Raw genomic sequence first — 15,461 nt, forward strand, 5'->3', positions numbered from 1 at the left:
CTATATAACAATCAGCCCATGAAAGCCCATAGGAAGTAGCCCAGTGTAACATGCTGATAGTGATAACACAATTTGTTATGGCTGTGTTACCGACAAAATGATTTTAGGTCTTGTTGGAGTTGGAGTTATTTAAGCTCATGTATTGTCAACTTCTTAAGATACTTTTCGTCATTGATTTTTTTTTATAATATAATTTGTAAATCAAATTTTGTCATTGATTTGAAACACTACATTTTCACCATTGTAGAAGAAAATTCGTTCTTAAATAGTTATGATTACAGAAAATTTTAGAGGAGAAAGGAAAATAAATAGATAAATTAAGCTAAACATACTTTGCTTTATCAATGATCAAACTCGTAGAGGGGCAATGCATCTGTCTATGTTCTCTGATTACATCTTATGATTTTAATTTAATAGATTACCTCTGAAAATTAAAAGTATTGATTAAGAAAACATAAATTGCTTAATTAAGCCAATCCCCAGCAGCTACTTGTTGCTTTCTTCTTTTGGCACGCTTTTTGTATAAATCACTCTTTCCCAATTAGGAAAAACAATATTCTTGTCGGCTTTCAAAGGTTTATTATATTCTCTACTTGATTTATTTTGATTACTTAAAATGTATAAGCTTTGTTTTGGGCTGAAATTAAAATATATATAACCAAGTTTTAATTTCTTCAATTAGAATAGAACATAGAGACAACTATGAAAGCAAATGATCAAATACAATTACATAATCGGTAGACAGAAGAATCACATATTCCTTCTGAATCTTTACAAGGACTTCTTCACGCTGATGTTAGATCTTCAAATTCTTCATTTTCCTGCACAAAGAATTTAATTAAATCAGCATAAATGAAGGCATGTTTTATCAATAATTTCAAGCATGTTGATTAGATTCCAATCACATACATATTTAATTAACAACTTGAAGATATCGTTCATTAAGGGTTTCCTAAACTCGAGTTTAACAACTTGTAATATAAATACACTAATGTCAACCACCGACCATGGACATAAGTAGAATTAACCAATTTATCTATTTATGTACATTTATCTTATCATGATATAATGTTTCGTGCCTCAAAACTGTTAAAGACAATGTGCATGTGATGAAGTACATGAAAGGATTAGATTTCATGTGAATTTTTCCCTTTACTGTATTAATAGGTGTGTTTCATGCTTTTAAATATAGAATTTGATTAAAACAAATAGAACAATTTGCATTTATATTTAAGCAAAAAAATAGTATGTAAGTAAACTATATTTGTAGAAACTTTCTAAACAAACTATTTAATATGTAAAAAGAAAAGAAGACACAAAGAAACAATAAAATATCAGAATCCCAAAAATCCAAAGTTCATACTTAATATATGCTATTTTGGGCAAACTAGTCATAAAGAGCACGTTTAAACCAAAGAAATATAACTTACAAGAACTTTTTGAGAGAATTTCTCAAAATCACTAGAATGATTATCAAAATATATCGAGAGCATCATATATAGATATTTAGTTATATACCTTGTGTCAAAGTCATTGATGCTTCTTGAGTTAGATTCGAAGGTCTTGTAATTGGGCAAAGGGACACGACCAGTCTCGATGTTGATGAGATCCTCGACGAGAATGTCATAGTGGCGCTTCACTTCTTCTACAGTTTTCCCTCCGACAGCTTTTGCCACATTGTGCCATCGGTCGGGTGTGTCCTTGTCGTAAACTGCCAAGGCCCTCTCGAACATCTTGTTTTGACTAAACGTCCATGGTGAGATTGAACTTCTTGAGTTTGACGCCATTAATTTCTTATAACTTGAGATGGAAAGGAAAGAGATTGAAAAGAGAGAGTACTGAGTGTTGAAAGTTGCTCTATAAAATGAATAGCAAGGCAGGGTTCCTTATAAGGAGGAGAAAAAGAGAGTTCCTAGATTCTGCAAGTTGGAGAGTTTTCTATTTTAATTTCTTTTTCAATTCACTAGCTTTTCATTAATTAAGTTGAAAACTAAAGATATTTTACTCACGATAACAGCCATATTAGTGGTCTATAATAATTAAGTTGATACTAAAGATATTTTACTCACGATAACAACCATATTAATGGTCTACAAAAGAGTCATTCGTAACGCCATAGTAATAATTTCTGATGTATTTTTCTGAAAATTAAGTGTATCTTGTTAAAAACTCACATGGAAAGTGTGATAAAACGTAAAGTAATAATTAAGAAATGAACCAATTTATCATTACCAGTTGATTTAAGTACAAAGTCTATTCAACTTAAAATATCGGGTTTCAAAACTTTTCAAAGATTTTTTTTGGTGTTTTCAGTTCATGTAAAACATAACGCACAACTGACGCATTAGTATTAGTTAGGAGCAGCTATTTAGTTAGTTATATATATAGTCGTATGTTCGTCTACGCATCTATATGATTGATAAATTTTCAGAAGAAGAATCTAAACAATCAACAGAAGGATAATACACGTCTAAGCAGATTAAAAGTTGGAACCGATTGATCATATCGATAAACCGGTTAAAAACGCAAGGTTAAAGTTGGTAAGTTGAACAACTTGGCGTAATGTGATTATGATAGACAAAAGATTACAACAATTCTCCAATATAGTCCCAATACTTATTTTTTTGTATATTCGTTCACAGTTTTCGAGATCTTAACGTAAGCCATTATTAAGATAATTTGTGTGGTGATTGATTAACTTAACAAAATATTAGTAGACATAGTGCATATAACATGGCATTATTGGAACGAAAAGGTTTTGATATGAAGTCACAAGTAAATAGAAAGATATGCCAATTCTGTATTCTGTAGTTAAATTGTACATATAAAAAAAAAATCATGTAACTAAATGATGATGTATGAACCATTATTTGGGCATCGTTTCTGGCTAATTATGTGGGAGGAAAAGTGAACTAGTTGCTAAAAACTGCGTACATTTAGGCCCTTGTAGATATCCTAATATATATTTTCACATCCAAAGCATATTAAAAGATGTTTGAATGATAGTTTAAGTTCTATTCCCAGCATCAACTAATAATGAAACGAATGCAAAAATGCTAGAGATTGGACAAATAAAGGATTCGATACGTTATCATCCTTATCTCCTTAACCAAAGTTCGTGGATATTTGTTAAAGAAAATCATTTTCATTTACCATTTCAAAATGATATAGATAAATATTCTCCTGGACCTTGGATCTAATGACTTTAAGTGTGATGTAATGGAAGAGACCCATCTGTAATGACAAGCATTTTTATAAGAGCCACCAAAAGTTTGATGCATAGAGAATAAGGACATAACCGAGAAAACTTGAAAAAAAAGAATAAGAACATAAGGGATATTATCGTTTCCTTTTGTGATAAAATTCCTATATCCAAATCTAATCTATTTTCTGTTGTAAATACTTCATGTCTAATGAAAACGACCAAAAAGTTGTCCATGGTCTCATTGGTAGTTCATATTTGGTTGATTAGAGTCTAAGGCCTTTTGAAAGGATTTTCTTGGTTATTTTTTAGATCCGAGTCACAGTAAAGAACAATTATGTATGTATAGTTGTATACATAAGCTTTAAAAATGTTATGAAAACGAAATACAAAAGTTCTTGGTTAATCAGAAACACTAATTATTATGATAGGTCTATATCGAACGTATAAGATGAGTGCTTAGTGGAATAAACATGAGTGAAATGGTGATGAATTGAATTTCACATAATAGCTAAGAGATGATTTGGTTTCACTCATTCTTCTTGAATATGATTCAGTTTTTTTCCAGAATTAATGAAACTTTTCTCCATGTGTTTTTTTATACTGTAGCTGGTGAAATATAAGAAGAACACTTATCTACACATATATTACGTCTGATATTTTCAGCTAGGCATGGGTTTTTCTTTTGCTTGGTCTTTCTTCAAAAAAACGAAACAACTTGCATGTCTTCACTTTCAAGTTTTCTCTTTGTTGTTCTTTGCTTCTCCATAAAGCTCTCTTCTAACCTAAGGAGCAAAAACATCAATTGAAGAGAGATTCCAAAGATAACCTCACTAGAGAAACCGATCACTTTTCTTTACCTACCTGAAAAGTTATCTTTTCTCATTCGGACACAAAAAAATCCACTCATATACATACAACACAAAGAGATGAGTGAATCAAATATTTACTCTTTACCATTTACTGACATCTCTCTACAATCATCATGCCACCTTTCCGTTTTCGCATCCCATTCTTCTCCTCCAACTCTCCTTCTCGTATCTCTTCAGGGACTTCTTCGCCATCGCCACCACCTACTCCTCCTTCACGCCCTCCTTTTCGTCCTGCAGGCATCGCTCAGCCGTCGAAGTCAGAAACAAAGCCCAAGGCGTCTCCGTCACTTTCTAGGAGTAGAAGTAATGTTGCAGCCCTAGCTGCTTCTTCGTCCGCGTCTCAATTGCCTTCTCTCGGTGCAGCCACGCCAACTCGCCTGGCGAAACAGACTAACCAACAATCTGGTTCTCCATCAAAGAAACTGGATTCTCTGAGGATGGAGGAACAAAAGGTGGCGACAAAAGAGAAGCCACCGGGAGAAACTGAAAAAATAGCTGAAGAGAATATCAGTCCTGTAAAAGAGAAACCTCCGATTGGAGCTCGTCCAGAAGAGCATTTAGAACAGAAAGAAACAGAGGCAGTGCAAGAACAGGGGAGGAATACTGAAGCAGCGAGACTTGTGGTGCAAGAAAATAAGAAAGTCCTTCCTGAAGGCAGTGGGAAGAAGTCAGCAGCAAATCAGGGACAACAGAAGATAGAAGAAATCGAGAAAATTGCGTTACAAGAAAGGAAGAAAGTTCTTCATGACGACGGTGTACAGAAGTTAGAAGCAGATCAGGGACAACAGAAGAGCAAAGAAACTGAGAAACTTGCATTACAAGAAACGAAGAGATCACTTCAGGCGGTAGGTAGAGAAGATGCAACGCGAAGCAAAACCACACGACATATGGCAGCAGCATCAGAAACCACGAGAGGACCGAGAGATCTACCGGAGAAAAAGACAGAAACGCAAAACAGAACAGAGATTCCTACCGATGACAATCATCAGAAAACCAAAGGCGCATTAACGAGTAATCTTGGAAATCCGAGAGTTACGAATAGAGAAGGATCATCTTCAATGAGCAGAAAGATTAAAGAAGACATCAGAGATGGAATCAGTAAGCTAACTTGGGGAAAAAGCAACGGTGATGATAAATCAGTGAGCGTCTACACTCTCACTGGAGAAAACAAAGGAGCCACAATGGGAATAGGTTCTGAGAAAGACAAGAAAGACGGTGAGGTTCATATTCGCCGTGGCTACAGAAGTAACCCAGACGAGAGCTCTAACACCACAGCCACAGAAACCGAAAACCCTAAAGACGACGAAGCAGAGGAAGAAGCGAGTTTTACGGCATACATAAACGGAAACACTCAAGGGATAAACAATTCAATTGTAGTCGAGAGTTCAGTAAGCGAGAATGATCCAGGAGTTCATATGAGTTTTAAGTTTGAAATATTGAAGAAGGAAGTTATATATCCGCCAGAGAATGTGGAGGAGAAGAAACCGGAGACGGTGACCGTAACGAAGAAGTTAAAGAATGAGCCGAGAGTAAGGAGGAGATGCTTGAGAGGGTTACTTGCAGAGTCGAGTGAGTCGGAGCCAGATAATCCCTTGAAGCCACGGAGACATGGTTGCCGGTTTACTTGTAAAGATAAAGATATAGAGAACACTTAAAAATCATGTAAATTGTATGAAATTTATGCAAACGCTCTATTTGATCAACTTCTATTTGCTCTTTAACTAGTAAAAAAAACAGAACAAAACGGGAACAGTCTTTGAACTGTGTTCTACTAAAAAAAAGGATATTGATTGGCAACAAAGAAAAAAAGGATATTACTCTGTTCTAAAACAATCAGCAACAAAGAAGAAGACATTGCTGCATACACCATGAGAGCCATTGAGAACTCTCAACAAGACTCTCTACATCAATCCTCCAGAGAACACTGTTTCGCAGAACGACATCATCGAATTGTGGGAGAGCAAGGTTGGTAAAAATCTGGAGAAGACTTACGTTTCATAGGAGAAACTTCTCAAGAAAATCCCAGGTGAGAGAGATAATTTTGACACTCTTTTTTACCAAACATAAACAATTAAGATCAGGTGTTTGCTAATACTTGAAATGTTGCAGAGTCTCCACATCCACTTGATCTTCTGTTGGCTTTAAATCATGCCATTTTTGTGAAAGGAGATCAAACCTATTTTACAGTAGAGCCTTACTTTGAAGTGGAAGCTTCTCAGCTTTATCCAGATATCAAGTACACAAGCGTCGATGAGTAACTCAGCCAGTTTGTCTGAAACTATAGCATCATCATCTTGTAGCAGGCATTTACTAATAATCAAGAGATTGACCATTGGACTGTAATACCAAATTGAATAAGAGGTGTATATTATCAAAAAAAGATATGCTGCTTTATCGCATCATTATTGATAACCAACTCTAACAAAAACAAGAACACACACATACTCGTGCATTCTTATTATTCAGTGAAGAATAGTTCTAAAGCAACATTAACTAGAGAAGCATGGATCCACATCACGCATTCACCTTCGATTCCCAACCCGCAACCACAATCTCTTTCTTAGCCTTGGTGTTCTCAAACGACTCCCTAGAGAACAAAGCCTTGGCGTAGTTACGAACACTGGTCAAGCTCTCAGGGACAGACCAGTTCTTGTAATGACCAAGAGCAACCTCAAGATGGTAAAGCTTTGGTGCTAAACTCAAATCCACTGCAGTAATCTTCTCTCCAGCTACAAAAGGACCAGAATGTGTCTTCAAGTGATTCTCCAACGCTTCTAACTCATCAACCAAAGCCTTCTCGGATCCGTCATTAGCGTCTTTGCTCTTCAAGAAAGTCACAAAAGCACCAAAGATTTTGGATCCTACAGAAGCAAATTCAGGAGGAGTCTTGAGAGAAGGCTCTGGATATTTCTCTTCAAGAAGTCCAACAATTACGTCAGAATCAGCCACCCATTTGCCATCAAGCTTCACCACCGGAACTTTCCCCTCTGGACTAATGTCTAAGAACCTATAAAACACAAAAATTTCAGAGAAATCTATCAAAAGCCCACAAATTTACAGAAGATACAGAATCTTTTAGTGTCCAAAACACAATAAAAGTTGTAACTTTTCATCCAAATTATACAGCTTTCGATTTGGGGATTACTTATTAAGCTAATCAAATCTCCATCAGTAATCATTGGTATCACAGAACGTACCATTGGGGTTTGTCGGAGACGTTAATCAGATGGGTCTTGTAGGGAAGCTTCTTCTCCTCAAGTGTCAGAAGAACACGTTGGCTAAACGGACCTGAGAAAAAGAAATCGAGATTTCATAGAATAAAGCACACGCATTTGAATAGATCACAGATCAAAAACCCTAATTTAAGAAATCAAAGCTTGATGTGGACAAACAAAACGGAGATCGATGATTGGAGAAAGGATAGAGAGAGAGAACATACAGTCGCCGAGAACATCAGGAGCACCGACGGCAACCTTCACGCAGATATCTAGAGCCATCGATCTTTCTTCGATTTTTTAGAAAACTTATCCCACGGAGTCGAAGAATTATAATTCTCGTTTTAAAAGCAAAATATGAATGAAATAGGCAAAAATGTCTTTCAAATAAAATACAAGGAAAACGAAATCTTTGGTCTTTAAATATGTTCATGAAATTTGTGACGTCATTGATGAAGTGGCTGTTACGATATATTCGAACCTTCTCCAATTGGTTAGTCTCCTTCTTTTTTTTGCACCAATCAAATGGTCAAATCATTGTCCAAGTGTTACCAATACAAACCAAAATTGATGTTAGAATGTATTTGTCAATGAATTTGATCTATATTGTGTCCAGATTCCATATATAAGTACACTATAAACCAGTCTACTAATTCCTTTCTCTCTTCTGGTTTAAGGCTTCGGTTTGCTATGTACCAGTTTAGTTTGCGTATGACCAAACCCCCTTAAGCTCACTAACGATCCTGTTGGGGGCTAAGGGTTGGGGACCTGGGGTCAATCGATTAAGTTTATTTAAATAATGGTTACGATCATAGTTATAAGGTTTTAACCTTCCGGTTAACCAGTGATTATTTTAGCTAATTAGGATTTTAATAAGAATTTTGATGGGGAGGCACGAACAAGAAATGAATATCTTAGAATTGAAGTAAGGTTCAGTAAGGGTATTATCGTAAATCAACCAAACAATGTCTGGTCCATAAATTGCGGTGCCCAAACCATTCCTTCAAGCACATTCCAAATCATTTTCTTACCACTCAAAGAGTGCGCACTCATTATCATCGTTTGAAACTAAACATGGCGACGGAGAAAAGCAAGATTCTGGTGATCGGAGGAACTGGTTACATCGGGAAATTCCTAGTAGAAGCGAGCGCCAAAGCTGGCCACTCCACATTCGCTCTCGTTAGAGAAGCAACTCTATCCGATCCTGTCAAGGGCAAAACCGTCCAGAGTTTCAAAGATCTCGGCGTCACAATACTACACGTACGCTTTAACTTTATACACTCTGTTTCATTCATTCATATAAGTTTTTCATAACCATAACTTTTAGTTATATGACTTGGTCAGGGAGATTTGAATGATCACGAGAGCTTAGTGAAGGCTATTAAACAGGTTGATGTGGTGATATCTACCGTTGGGAGCATGCAAATCTTGGATCAAACCAAGATCATTTCCGCCATCAAAGAAGCCGGTAATGTCAAGGTCAGTATTTCATATTACCTTGATTCAAACCCCATTACATATAAACAGAGTCCAATGTTTTGATTTTTTTTTTTTCTTTTTTTAATGAAAGAGTAGTTCTAGAGGGATCTAATTGCATATATATAGTTTCATATTGGATATGTTATTTGCAGAGATTCTTGCCGTCTGAGTTTGGGGTGGATGTGGATAGGACGAGTGCGGTTGAGCCAGCTAAATCGGCTTTTGCAGGGAAGATACAGATCAGGAGAACCATCGAAGCGGAAGGAATACCATACACTTACGCTGTTACCGGTTGCTTTGGTGGTTACTACTTGCCAACATTGGTTCAGTTCGAGCCTGGTCTCACTTCTCCTCCTAGAGACAAAGTCACCATTCTTGGCGATGGAAATGCCAAAGGTTAGTAGTTTCAAGAATCCAAACACTTATAACGTGGCCTATACAGTTTAATCTAACACCGTAGAATATTTCGCAGCTGTGATCAACAAAGAGGAAGATATTGCTGCTTACACGATCAAGGCGGTGGATGATCCTAGGACTCTGAACAAAATCCTATACATTAAGCCTTCTAACAACACTTTATCGATGAACGAAATAGTCACCTTGTGGGAGAAAAAGATTGGCAAGTCTCTTGAGAAGACTCACCTCCCAGAGGAACAACTACTTAAAAGCATCCAAGGTTTAGATAATCAATTCACAAAGAGGTTTTTAGATTCTTTATTAATTACTCATTCTGAATTAAATGATTATCTTTTGGCAGAGTCTCCGATTCCCATCAATGTTGTTCTGTCGATAAACCACGCGGTGTTTGTGAATGGAGATACCAATATCAGTATAGAGCCTTCCTTTGGTGTGGAAGCCTCTGAGCTTTACCCTGATGTCAAGTACACAAGTGTTGACGAGTATCTCAGTTATTTCGCTTGATGAACTTCATTATAAACGTAATTTACCACCATGACGCGCTAGTTTCATGTTCTGTATCAATAAAAGAATGGTTCTTGTAATGGTGAATGTGTGTGTGTATGTGTGACTAATCAGTAATCACAGTGCTTTACCTCTGTTTCCGAGCTTCCCAAGAAATATGAATTAGTAATATATAATTCATACCTATAGTCTATACATGATTATCAATATGTTAGGTACCTAAGGTTTTTATTCAAATCAATTTTAATAATACCTAAATCAAATATTTTTGTATCCAAATCAGAAAAAATATATATCAAACCTTGAGTTTGGTAATAGAATTTGAATTTGGTCATGTCCATTGTCTAGATTCAGCGAAAATAAAAAGGGAACCAAAAAATAAATCTCAATTTTGTAATTAAAGAAAGGTTAGGTAAGGGTATTATCGTAGTTCTATCTTAAATCAACCGACCAATGTTTTGGTCCGTAAAGCGCTATTCCTTCGCTCCCAAAATCATTCACTTAGCATTCAATTATCACGTTTCGAATCTAAACATGGCGTCAGAGAAAAGCAAGATTCTGGTGATCGGAGGGACTGGTCACATCGGAAAACTCATTATAGAAGCGAGCGTGAAAGCCGGACACTCCACACTGGCTCTCGTTAGAGAAGCCTCGCTCTCCGATCCCAACAAGGGCAAAACCGTCCAGAATTTCAAAGATTTTGGCGTCACATTACTTCACGTACGCTTGATCCTTTCGTTAATAAGTTTCATACAAATTCAATAACCATAACCTTAGTTATGTATATGATAACTTGGTCAGGGGGATTTGAACGATCATGAGAGCTTAGTGAAGGCCATTAAACAGGCCGATGTGGTTATATCAACCGTTGGGAGCATGCAAATCTTGGATCAAACCAAGATCATTTCAGCTATTAAAGAAGCCGGTAACGTCAAGGTCAGATCTTGATACAAACCCTTAACATATAAAAAATCGAATTGCATAAGACCAAATTTGTACATAGTTTCATGTTTTGCAGAGATTCTTGCCGTCTGAGTTTGGGATGGACGTGGACAAGTCAAGTGCGGTTGAGCCTGCGAAATCGGCTTTTGGGAGGAAACTACAGACAAGGAGAGACATAGAAGCGGAAGGAATACCATACACTTACCTTGTTACCAATTACTTTGCTGGTTACTACTTGCCCACATTGGTTCAGCTGGAGCCAGGTCTCACTTCTCCTCCTAGAGATAAAGTCAAAATTTTCGGAGATGGAAATGTCAAAGGTTAGTTTCATATCATTAACATTACTGTGCTTTTTATGCAATTGAATCTAACACAGTCGAATATTTCATAGCTGTGATCAACAAGGAGGAAGATATTGCTGCTTACACTATCAAAGCGGTGGATGATCCAAGGACTCTGAATAAAACCCTCTACATTAATCCTCCTAACAACACTTTATCGATGAACGAAATAGTCACCTTGTGGGAGAAAAAGATTGGCAAGTCTGTTGAGAAGATTTACATGTCAGAGGAACAAATCTTTAAAAGCATCCAAGGTTCAGAAAATCAATTCACCAAGAGGTCTTTCGATTCTTTATAACTACCGTTTTTTCATTTTCTAGAATATGAAGATCTTTCTCTTTTTGCAGAGTCTCCGGTTCCCTTCAACGTTCTTCTGTCGATAAACCACGCGGTGTTTGTGAAAGGAGATCAGACCAATTTCACTATAGAGCCTTCATTCGGTTTTGAAGCCTCTGAGCTTTACCCTGATATCAAGTACACGAGTATTGATGAGTATCTCAGTTATTTCGCTTTAGGAACTTCATTAAACACCTAATTTACCACCATAACGCTAGCTGCTTTCATGTTTGTATCAATAAAAAATGATTCTTGCAATGTGTGTGACTAATCACAGTGCTTTATCTCTATATGCATCCATCTTTAAGCCATTTTTACGGTCTATAAAGCTGTGTAAAACCACAAAATATCTCACAATTTTACATATGGTCAAATGAGAAAATTTGGATTTAACGAGCATAACATGTTTATCATGGGAGTCAACATCTATGCACCACATGAGATGTTGAGTGAGGGTATTGTTGTCAATCAACCAACAAATTCTGTCCATAAATTGCCTTGCCAACGCCACTCAAATTCCACAGCATTATTGAATTTAGTAGTACACACAATCATTAGTCATTACCACGTTTGAAACATGACGACGGAGAAAAGCAAGATTCTGGTGATCGGAGGGACTGGTTACATGGGAGAATTCATCGTTGAAGGGAGCGCGAAAGCCGGTAACCCAACATTCGCTCTTGTCCGAGAAGCATCTCTCTCTGATCCTGTCAAGAGCAAAACCATCCAGAGCTTCAAAGATCTCGGTGTCACAATACTACACGTATGCATGAACTCTCACTCTCTAACATGTTTCATACAAACTCAAAACCATAACCTAGTTATGTAACTTGGACAGGGAGATTTGAATGATCATGAGAGCTTAGTTAAGGCCATTAAACAGGTTGATGTGGTGATATCAACCATCGGGCACAAGCAAATCTTTGATCAAACCAAGATCATTTCCGCCATTAAAGAAGCTGGTAACGTCAAGGTTGGTATTTGATTCAAACCTCAATACATATAAATGGCAATCCGATTAGCATATGATCTAACTGAAAATAGTTATGAGAAAAAATCCAGCTGAACATAACCTCTTACTAGATTTATAGTTTTTGCTTTGCAGAGATTCTTGCCGGCTGAGTTTGGGATAGACGTTGAGAGGACCAGTGCGGTTGAGCCGGCAAAATCATTATTTGCAGGGAAGGTACAGATCAGGAGAGCCATTGAAGCTGAAGGAATACCATACACTTACGTTGTTAGCAATTGCTCTGCCGGTTTTTACTTGCGTACGTTACTTCAGTTCGAGTCTGGTCTCATTTCTCATACTAGAGACAAGGCCATCATCTTTGGCGACAAAAATGTTCCTCCTAGAGACAAAGTCACCATATTAGGCGATGGAAATGCCAAAGGTTGAGAATTTTATAATGTAACAGAACGTATAATCTATTTTTTTTTATAAAGATTCTTATGTAACAAGTTTTTTAAATTGATTTTGCAGTTGTGATCAACAAAGAGGAAGATGTTGCAGCTTACATGATCAAGGCGGTGGATGATCTAAGGACTCTGAACAAAACCCTCTACATTAGTCCTCCTAACAACATTTTATCGATGAACGAAATGGTCACCTTGTGGGAGAAAAAGATCGGCAAGTCTCTTGAGAAGACTCACATATCAGAAGAGCAAATCCTTAAAAGCATCCAAGGTTAGAAATTAATAACATACCACAATTCACCAAGAAGTCGTTTAAATTCTTTATTACCATTTTTTTTCATTTGCTGAATTAAAAGATATGTTCTTTTTGCGTACTCTCCAGTTCCCATCGATGTTTTCAAGTCTATAAACCACGCGGTGTTTGTGAAGGGAGATCAGACCAGTTTCACAATAGAGCCTTGGTTCGGTGAAGAAGCCTCTGTGCTTTACCCTGATGTCAAGTACACGAGTATTGATGAGTATCTCAGTCAATTCACTTGAGAACAATTCACAAAAACAAATCACAAAACAATAAAAACTGATTCTTGTACGTGTGAAATTGATTAATCAAGCAAAATGTAAAGTTTTGTGAACTCAAGCTAATATATTACACTAAAATTGAATACTTTTAATAGTATCTTGTGTCAATTACAAGATATAGGGAAAGGTCGAGACAGACGCACCTGGGTAGTGGGGCTTTTCGGCGAATCGATCGCCGGCGAGAGACGGAGAAACTGAGAAAGAGTGGCAGATGATGATAGCTCATCGTCCTAATACGACGCTGTTTCAGTCTTTCAACTCCTACAAAACCTTCTGCCTGATTCAGAGCTTTTCATTATGGGCTCTTGTTGGGCCTGAGACGATGTGTGATTCTTGTTAAAGAGAAAAAACAGCGAAGTAGGCGAAGCATGTGATTGGGTGTGATGTGAATATGCAATGCATATGGCTAAGAGATTCTCTCAGAATACTTTTAAGGAAAGCAACTGAAAACACTTTAGAGATTGGAAAAGCCATGACACATTAGGTTTTTCATGATACCATAACCTATCAAAAAGCATGAAACATCTTTAATTTAATATAAAAAAGGAACGAAAATAATGACGATGCATCATGCATGTATTGTAGTATCGTGGGGTCTATCTTTGTGCTTTGACTGACATAATTAGATTCTCGATCGTATGGCTTTGATTTACTTTTCTCTTCTATAAAGCTACAAAGTAATTGACCCTAGATCATATCGTTTTTAAGTAAGTAATTGACCGACAGTTATCAATTTTTTTTTACAATTTTTTTTCTGAATGTAAAATTGTCAAAATGTTCTTTCAATGATAGTTTTGGATCTATAAAGTATTATACGATGCTACGAGTGTTTACTTCTATGGCTTTCAAATATTCTAACTATATGACTTTTATTCGTGTTATAAATAGGCGTTTAAAGATTCGAAATGTTAGATAGAAATTGTACTTTCAAATGTGATTTGGCTACAAATTTCCTACACACTAATATATGAGCAAAACGGTTAACATCACACACACACACACATGTATGTTGTTACTTTTTATGTTTGCCTTAAGATGTCGTTTTCATTTAGAGTCATAATCACAATATAAATCATAACATAGTTTGGCAAAAGGCATTCCCAACAACTATATCTGTCACTGCCACTTTATAAGTTGTATAATTGTATCATTAGGTGATCAGTGATCCATCACTAAATACTTTATTTCATTAACCTTGTGTACCATTATCCAGTTTAAAATGTCTCTATGATGTTTTTTAAGTAGACAATTAAACTTTATTTTGTGCTATATAAACTAAAGGGAAAGGTTAAAAATAAACCTATATTTTTCAATTGGATTTTCTGATTTTAAATAGTCTAAAATACTCAAAGCGGTGATAGTAGAAAACGATTTTGGAAATGGCAAAGAGTTTTTGGTTTTTATTCGATTCGTGAATTATGTTCCTTCTATTTTATATGTTTGGTTTTGTTTTCATACTATTTTGTCGGAAAATGCATGACTTCTCTGGCTCTTGGTGATTGCCAGCAACTATGAAGCTATGAATCATTACATTTCTACCAAACGTGTGCATATATACATGTCATTGTTATTGTTAAGATGTCGAAAACAAAAAAAAACATGTCATTGTTATACTACATTACTATTCAATTCAAATATTATAAGCTATATTCAAATATTTATACGTATTTTTTTGTCGTACTTCGCTTGGACCAGCCTGTGTAATCTAAAGTTTTGGACCACATCCCAAAAACCACAAAGCGAAGCTTCAAACTAAAATCATCAATATGAGTCTGTCCTACAATAATGACCAATATACTATCTCGAACTGTTTTATTTTCGAAATTTTGGAGAATATATACAGATATAGGGAAGTTTTTTTTTTTTTTTTTTTGATAAAAATATGTGGGAAGTTGTTGTGACAAGAATCGATGTCTTATATCAAAAATCATGTGATCGTTTGAGATAAAAGACATACACAACGGCTTAATATACACTTTTGTAAGGCCACTTGTATTCTACCTCTTCTCTTGTTAGAGTATTTCCATCAAGAAGAAATCCAAATAATTTTGTAAACAAAAAATTATTATAATTTTATTAATTTTAATTTTAATAAAAAAATTTAACCAATTGAGAAGAGAAAAATGTCATGATTGTTTGTAGAGAGTATTTCATAGTTTCT

The 15,461-nt window shown here is 36.0% G+C and overlaps 6 protein-coding genes, 1 long non-coding RNA gene and 1 pseudogene across 13 annotated transcripts; 5 read left to right on the forward strand and 3 right to left on the reverse strand.

The window, feature by feature from the left end:
- Nucleotides 1-650: 650 nt before the first annotated feature.
- On the reverse strand, nucleotides 651-1,915 carry RL6 (RAD-like 6; the record flags this gene model as incomplete). Of its 2 annotated transcripts, NM_001084356.3 has the most annotated exons (2): nucleotides 651-821; nucleotides 1,519-1,915. In NM_001084356.3, the coding sequence occupies 2 exons, from the start codon at nucleotides 1,785-1,787 to the stop codon at nucleotides 797-799; spliced, it is 294 nt and encodes a 97-aa protein (NP_001077825.1). In that variant the 3' UTR covers nucleotides 651-796. The 2 variants fall into 2 exon arrangements, with proteins under 2 accessions (NP_001077825.1, NP_177661.1); NM_106181.2 differs by lacking the exon at nucleotides 651-821 and having other exon boundaries at nucleotides 843-1,787.
- A 2,059-nt stretch (nucleotides 1,916-3,974) lies between these two features.
- AT1G75260 (oxidoreductases, acting on NADH or NADPH) lies at nucleotides 3,975-5,819 on the forward strand. The gene has a single exon (NM_148655.4). It carries the CDS (start codon nucleotides 4,188-4,190, stop codon nucleotides 5,727-5,729), a length of 1,542 nt encoding a protein of 513 aa, NP_683496.2. The 5' UTR covers nucleotides 3,975-4,187; the 3' UTR covers nucleotides 5,730-5,819.
- An 81-nt stretch (nucleotides 5,820-5,900) lies between these two features.
- On the forward strand, nucleotides 5,901-6,350 carry AT1G75261 (annotated as a pseudogene). Its single transcript has 2 exons — nucleotides 5,901-6,096; nucleotides 6,183-6,350.
- A 58-nt stretch (nucleotides 6,351-6,408) lies between these two features.
- DHAR2 (dehydroascorbate reductase 2) lies at nucleotides 6,409-7,803 on the reverse strand. Its single transcript, NM_106182.4, has 3 exons — nucleotides 7,514-7,803; nucleotides 7,272-7,362; nucleotides 6,409-7,081 (listed from the first exon to the last, which is right to left on the reverse strand). The coding sequence occupies exons 1-3, from the start codon at nucleotides 7,569-7,571 to the stop codon at nucleotides 6,589-6,591; spliced, it is 642 nt and encodes a 213-aa protein (NP_177662.1). The 5' UTR covers nucleotides 7,572-7,803; the 3' UTR covers nucleotides 6,409-6,588.
- Nucleotides 7,804-7,959: 156 nt separating this feature from the next.
- Nucleotides 7,960-10,020, forward strand: AT1G75280 (NmrA-like negative transcriptional regulator family protein). Its single transcript, NM_106183.4, has 5 exons — nucleotides 7,960-8,549; nucleotides 8,634-8,768; nucleotides 8,921-9,164; nucleotides 9,241-9,444; nucleotides 9,526-10,020. The coding sequence occupies exons 1-5, from the start codon at nucleotides 8,364-8,366 to the stop codon at nucleotides 9,687-9,689; spliced, it is 933 nt and encodes a 310-aa protein (NP_565107.1). The 5' UTR covers nucleotides 7,960-8,363; the 3' UTR covers nucleotides 9,690-10,020.
- A 35-nt stretch (nucleotides 10,021-10,055) lies between these two features.
- AT1G75290 (NAD(P)-binding Rossmann-fold superfamily protein) lies at nucleotides 10,056-11,507 on the forward strand (the record flags this gene model as incomplete). Of its 2 annotated transcripts, none has more annotated exons than NM_001334681.1 (5): nucleotides 10,056-10,409; nucleotides 10,491-10,625; nucleotides 10,708-10,951; nucleotides 11,023-11,226; nucleotides 11,320-11,507. In NM_001334681.1, 5 exons carry the CDS (start codon nucleotides 10,143-10,145, stop codon nucleotides 11,505-11,507), a joined length of 1,038 nt encoding a protein of 345 aa, NP_001321702.1. The 2 variants fall into 2 exon arrangements, with proteins under 2 accessions (NP_001321702.1, NP_177664.4); NM_106184.4 differs by having other exon boundaries at nucleotides 10,224-10,409.
- AT1G75295 lies at nucleotides 11,154-13,570 on the reverse strand. 4 transcript variants are annotated; one of them, NR_139953.1, is made up of 5 exons: nucleotides 13,444-13,513; nucleotides 13,050-13,211; nucleotides 12,824-12,976; nucleotides 12,389-12,657; nucleotides 12,237-12,300 (listed from the first exon to the last, which is right to left on the reverse strand). It is a non-coding gene; the product is annotated as an other RNA (long non-coding RNA). The 4 variants fall into 4 exon arrangements; NR_139950.1 differs by adding an exon at nucleotides 11,154-11,436 and having other exon boundaries at nucleotides 11,874-12,657; nucleotides 12,824-13,211; nucleotides 13,444-13,570; NR_139951.1 differs by having other exon boundaries at nucleotides 11,442-12,657; nucleotides 13,444-13,570.
- AT1G75300 (NmrA-like negative transcriptional regulator family protein) lies at nucleotides 11,829-13,374 on the forward strand. The gene is made up of 5 exons (NM_106185.2): nucleotides 11,829-12,071; nucleotides 12,147-12,281; nucleotides 12,414-12,699; nucleotides 12,789-12,992; nucleotides 13,104-13,374. The coding sequence occupies exons 1-5, from the start codon at nucleotides 11,886-11,888 to the stop codon at nucleotides 13,259-13,261; spliced, it is 969 nt and encodes a 322-aa protein (NP_177665.1). The 5' UTR covers nucleotides 11,829-11,885; the 3' UTR covers nucleotides 13,262-13,374.
- Nucleotides 13,571-15,461: the final 1,891 nt, after the last annotated feature.

Source organism: Arabidopsis thaliana, assembly GCF_000001735.4.
Source record: "Arabidopsis thaliana chromosome 1 sequence".
Classification (NCBI taxonomy): domain Eukaryota; kingdom Viridiplantae; phylum Streptophyta; class Magnoliopsida; order Brassicales; family Brassicaceae; genus Arabidopsis; species Arabidopsis thaliana.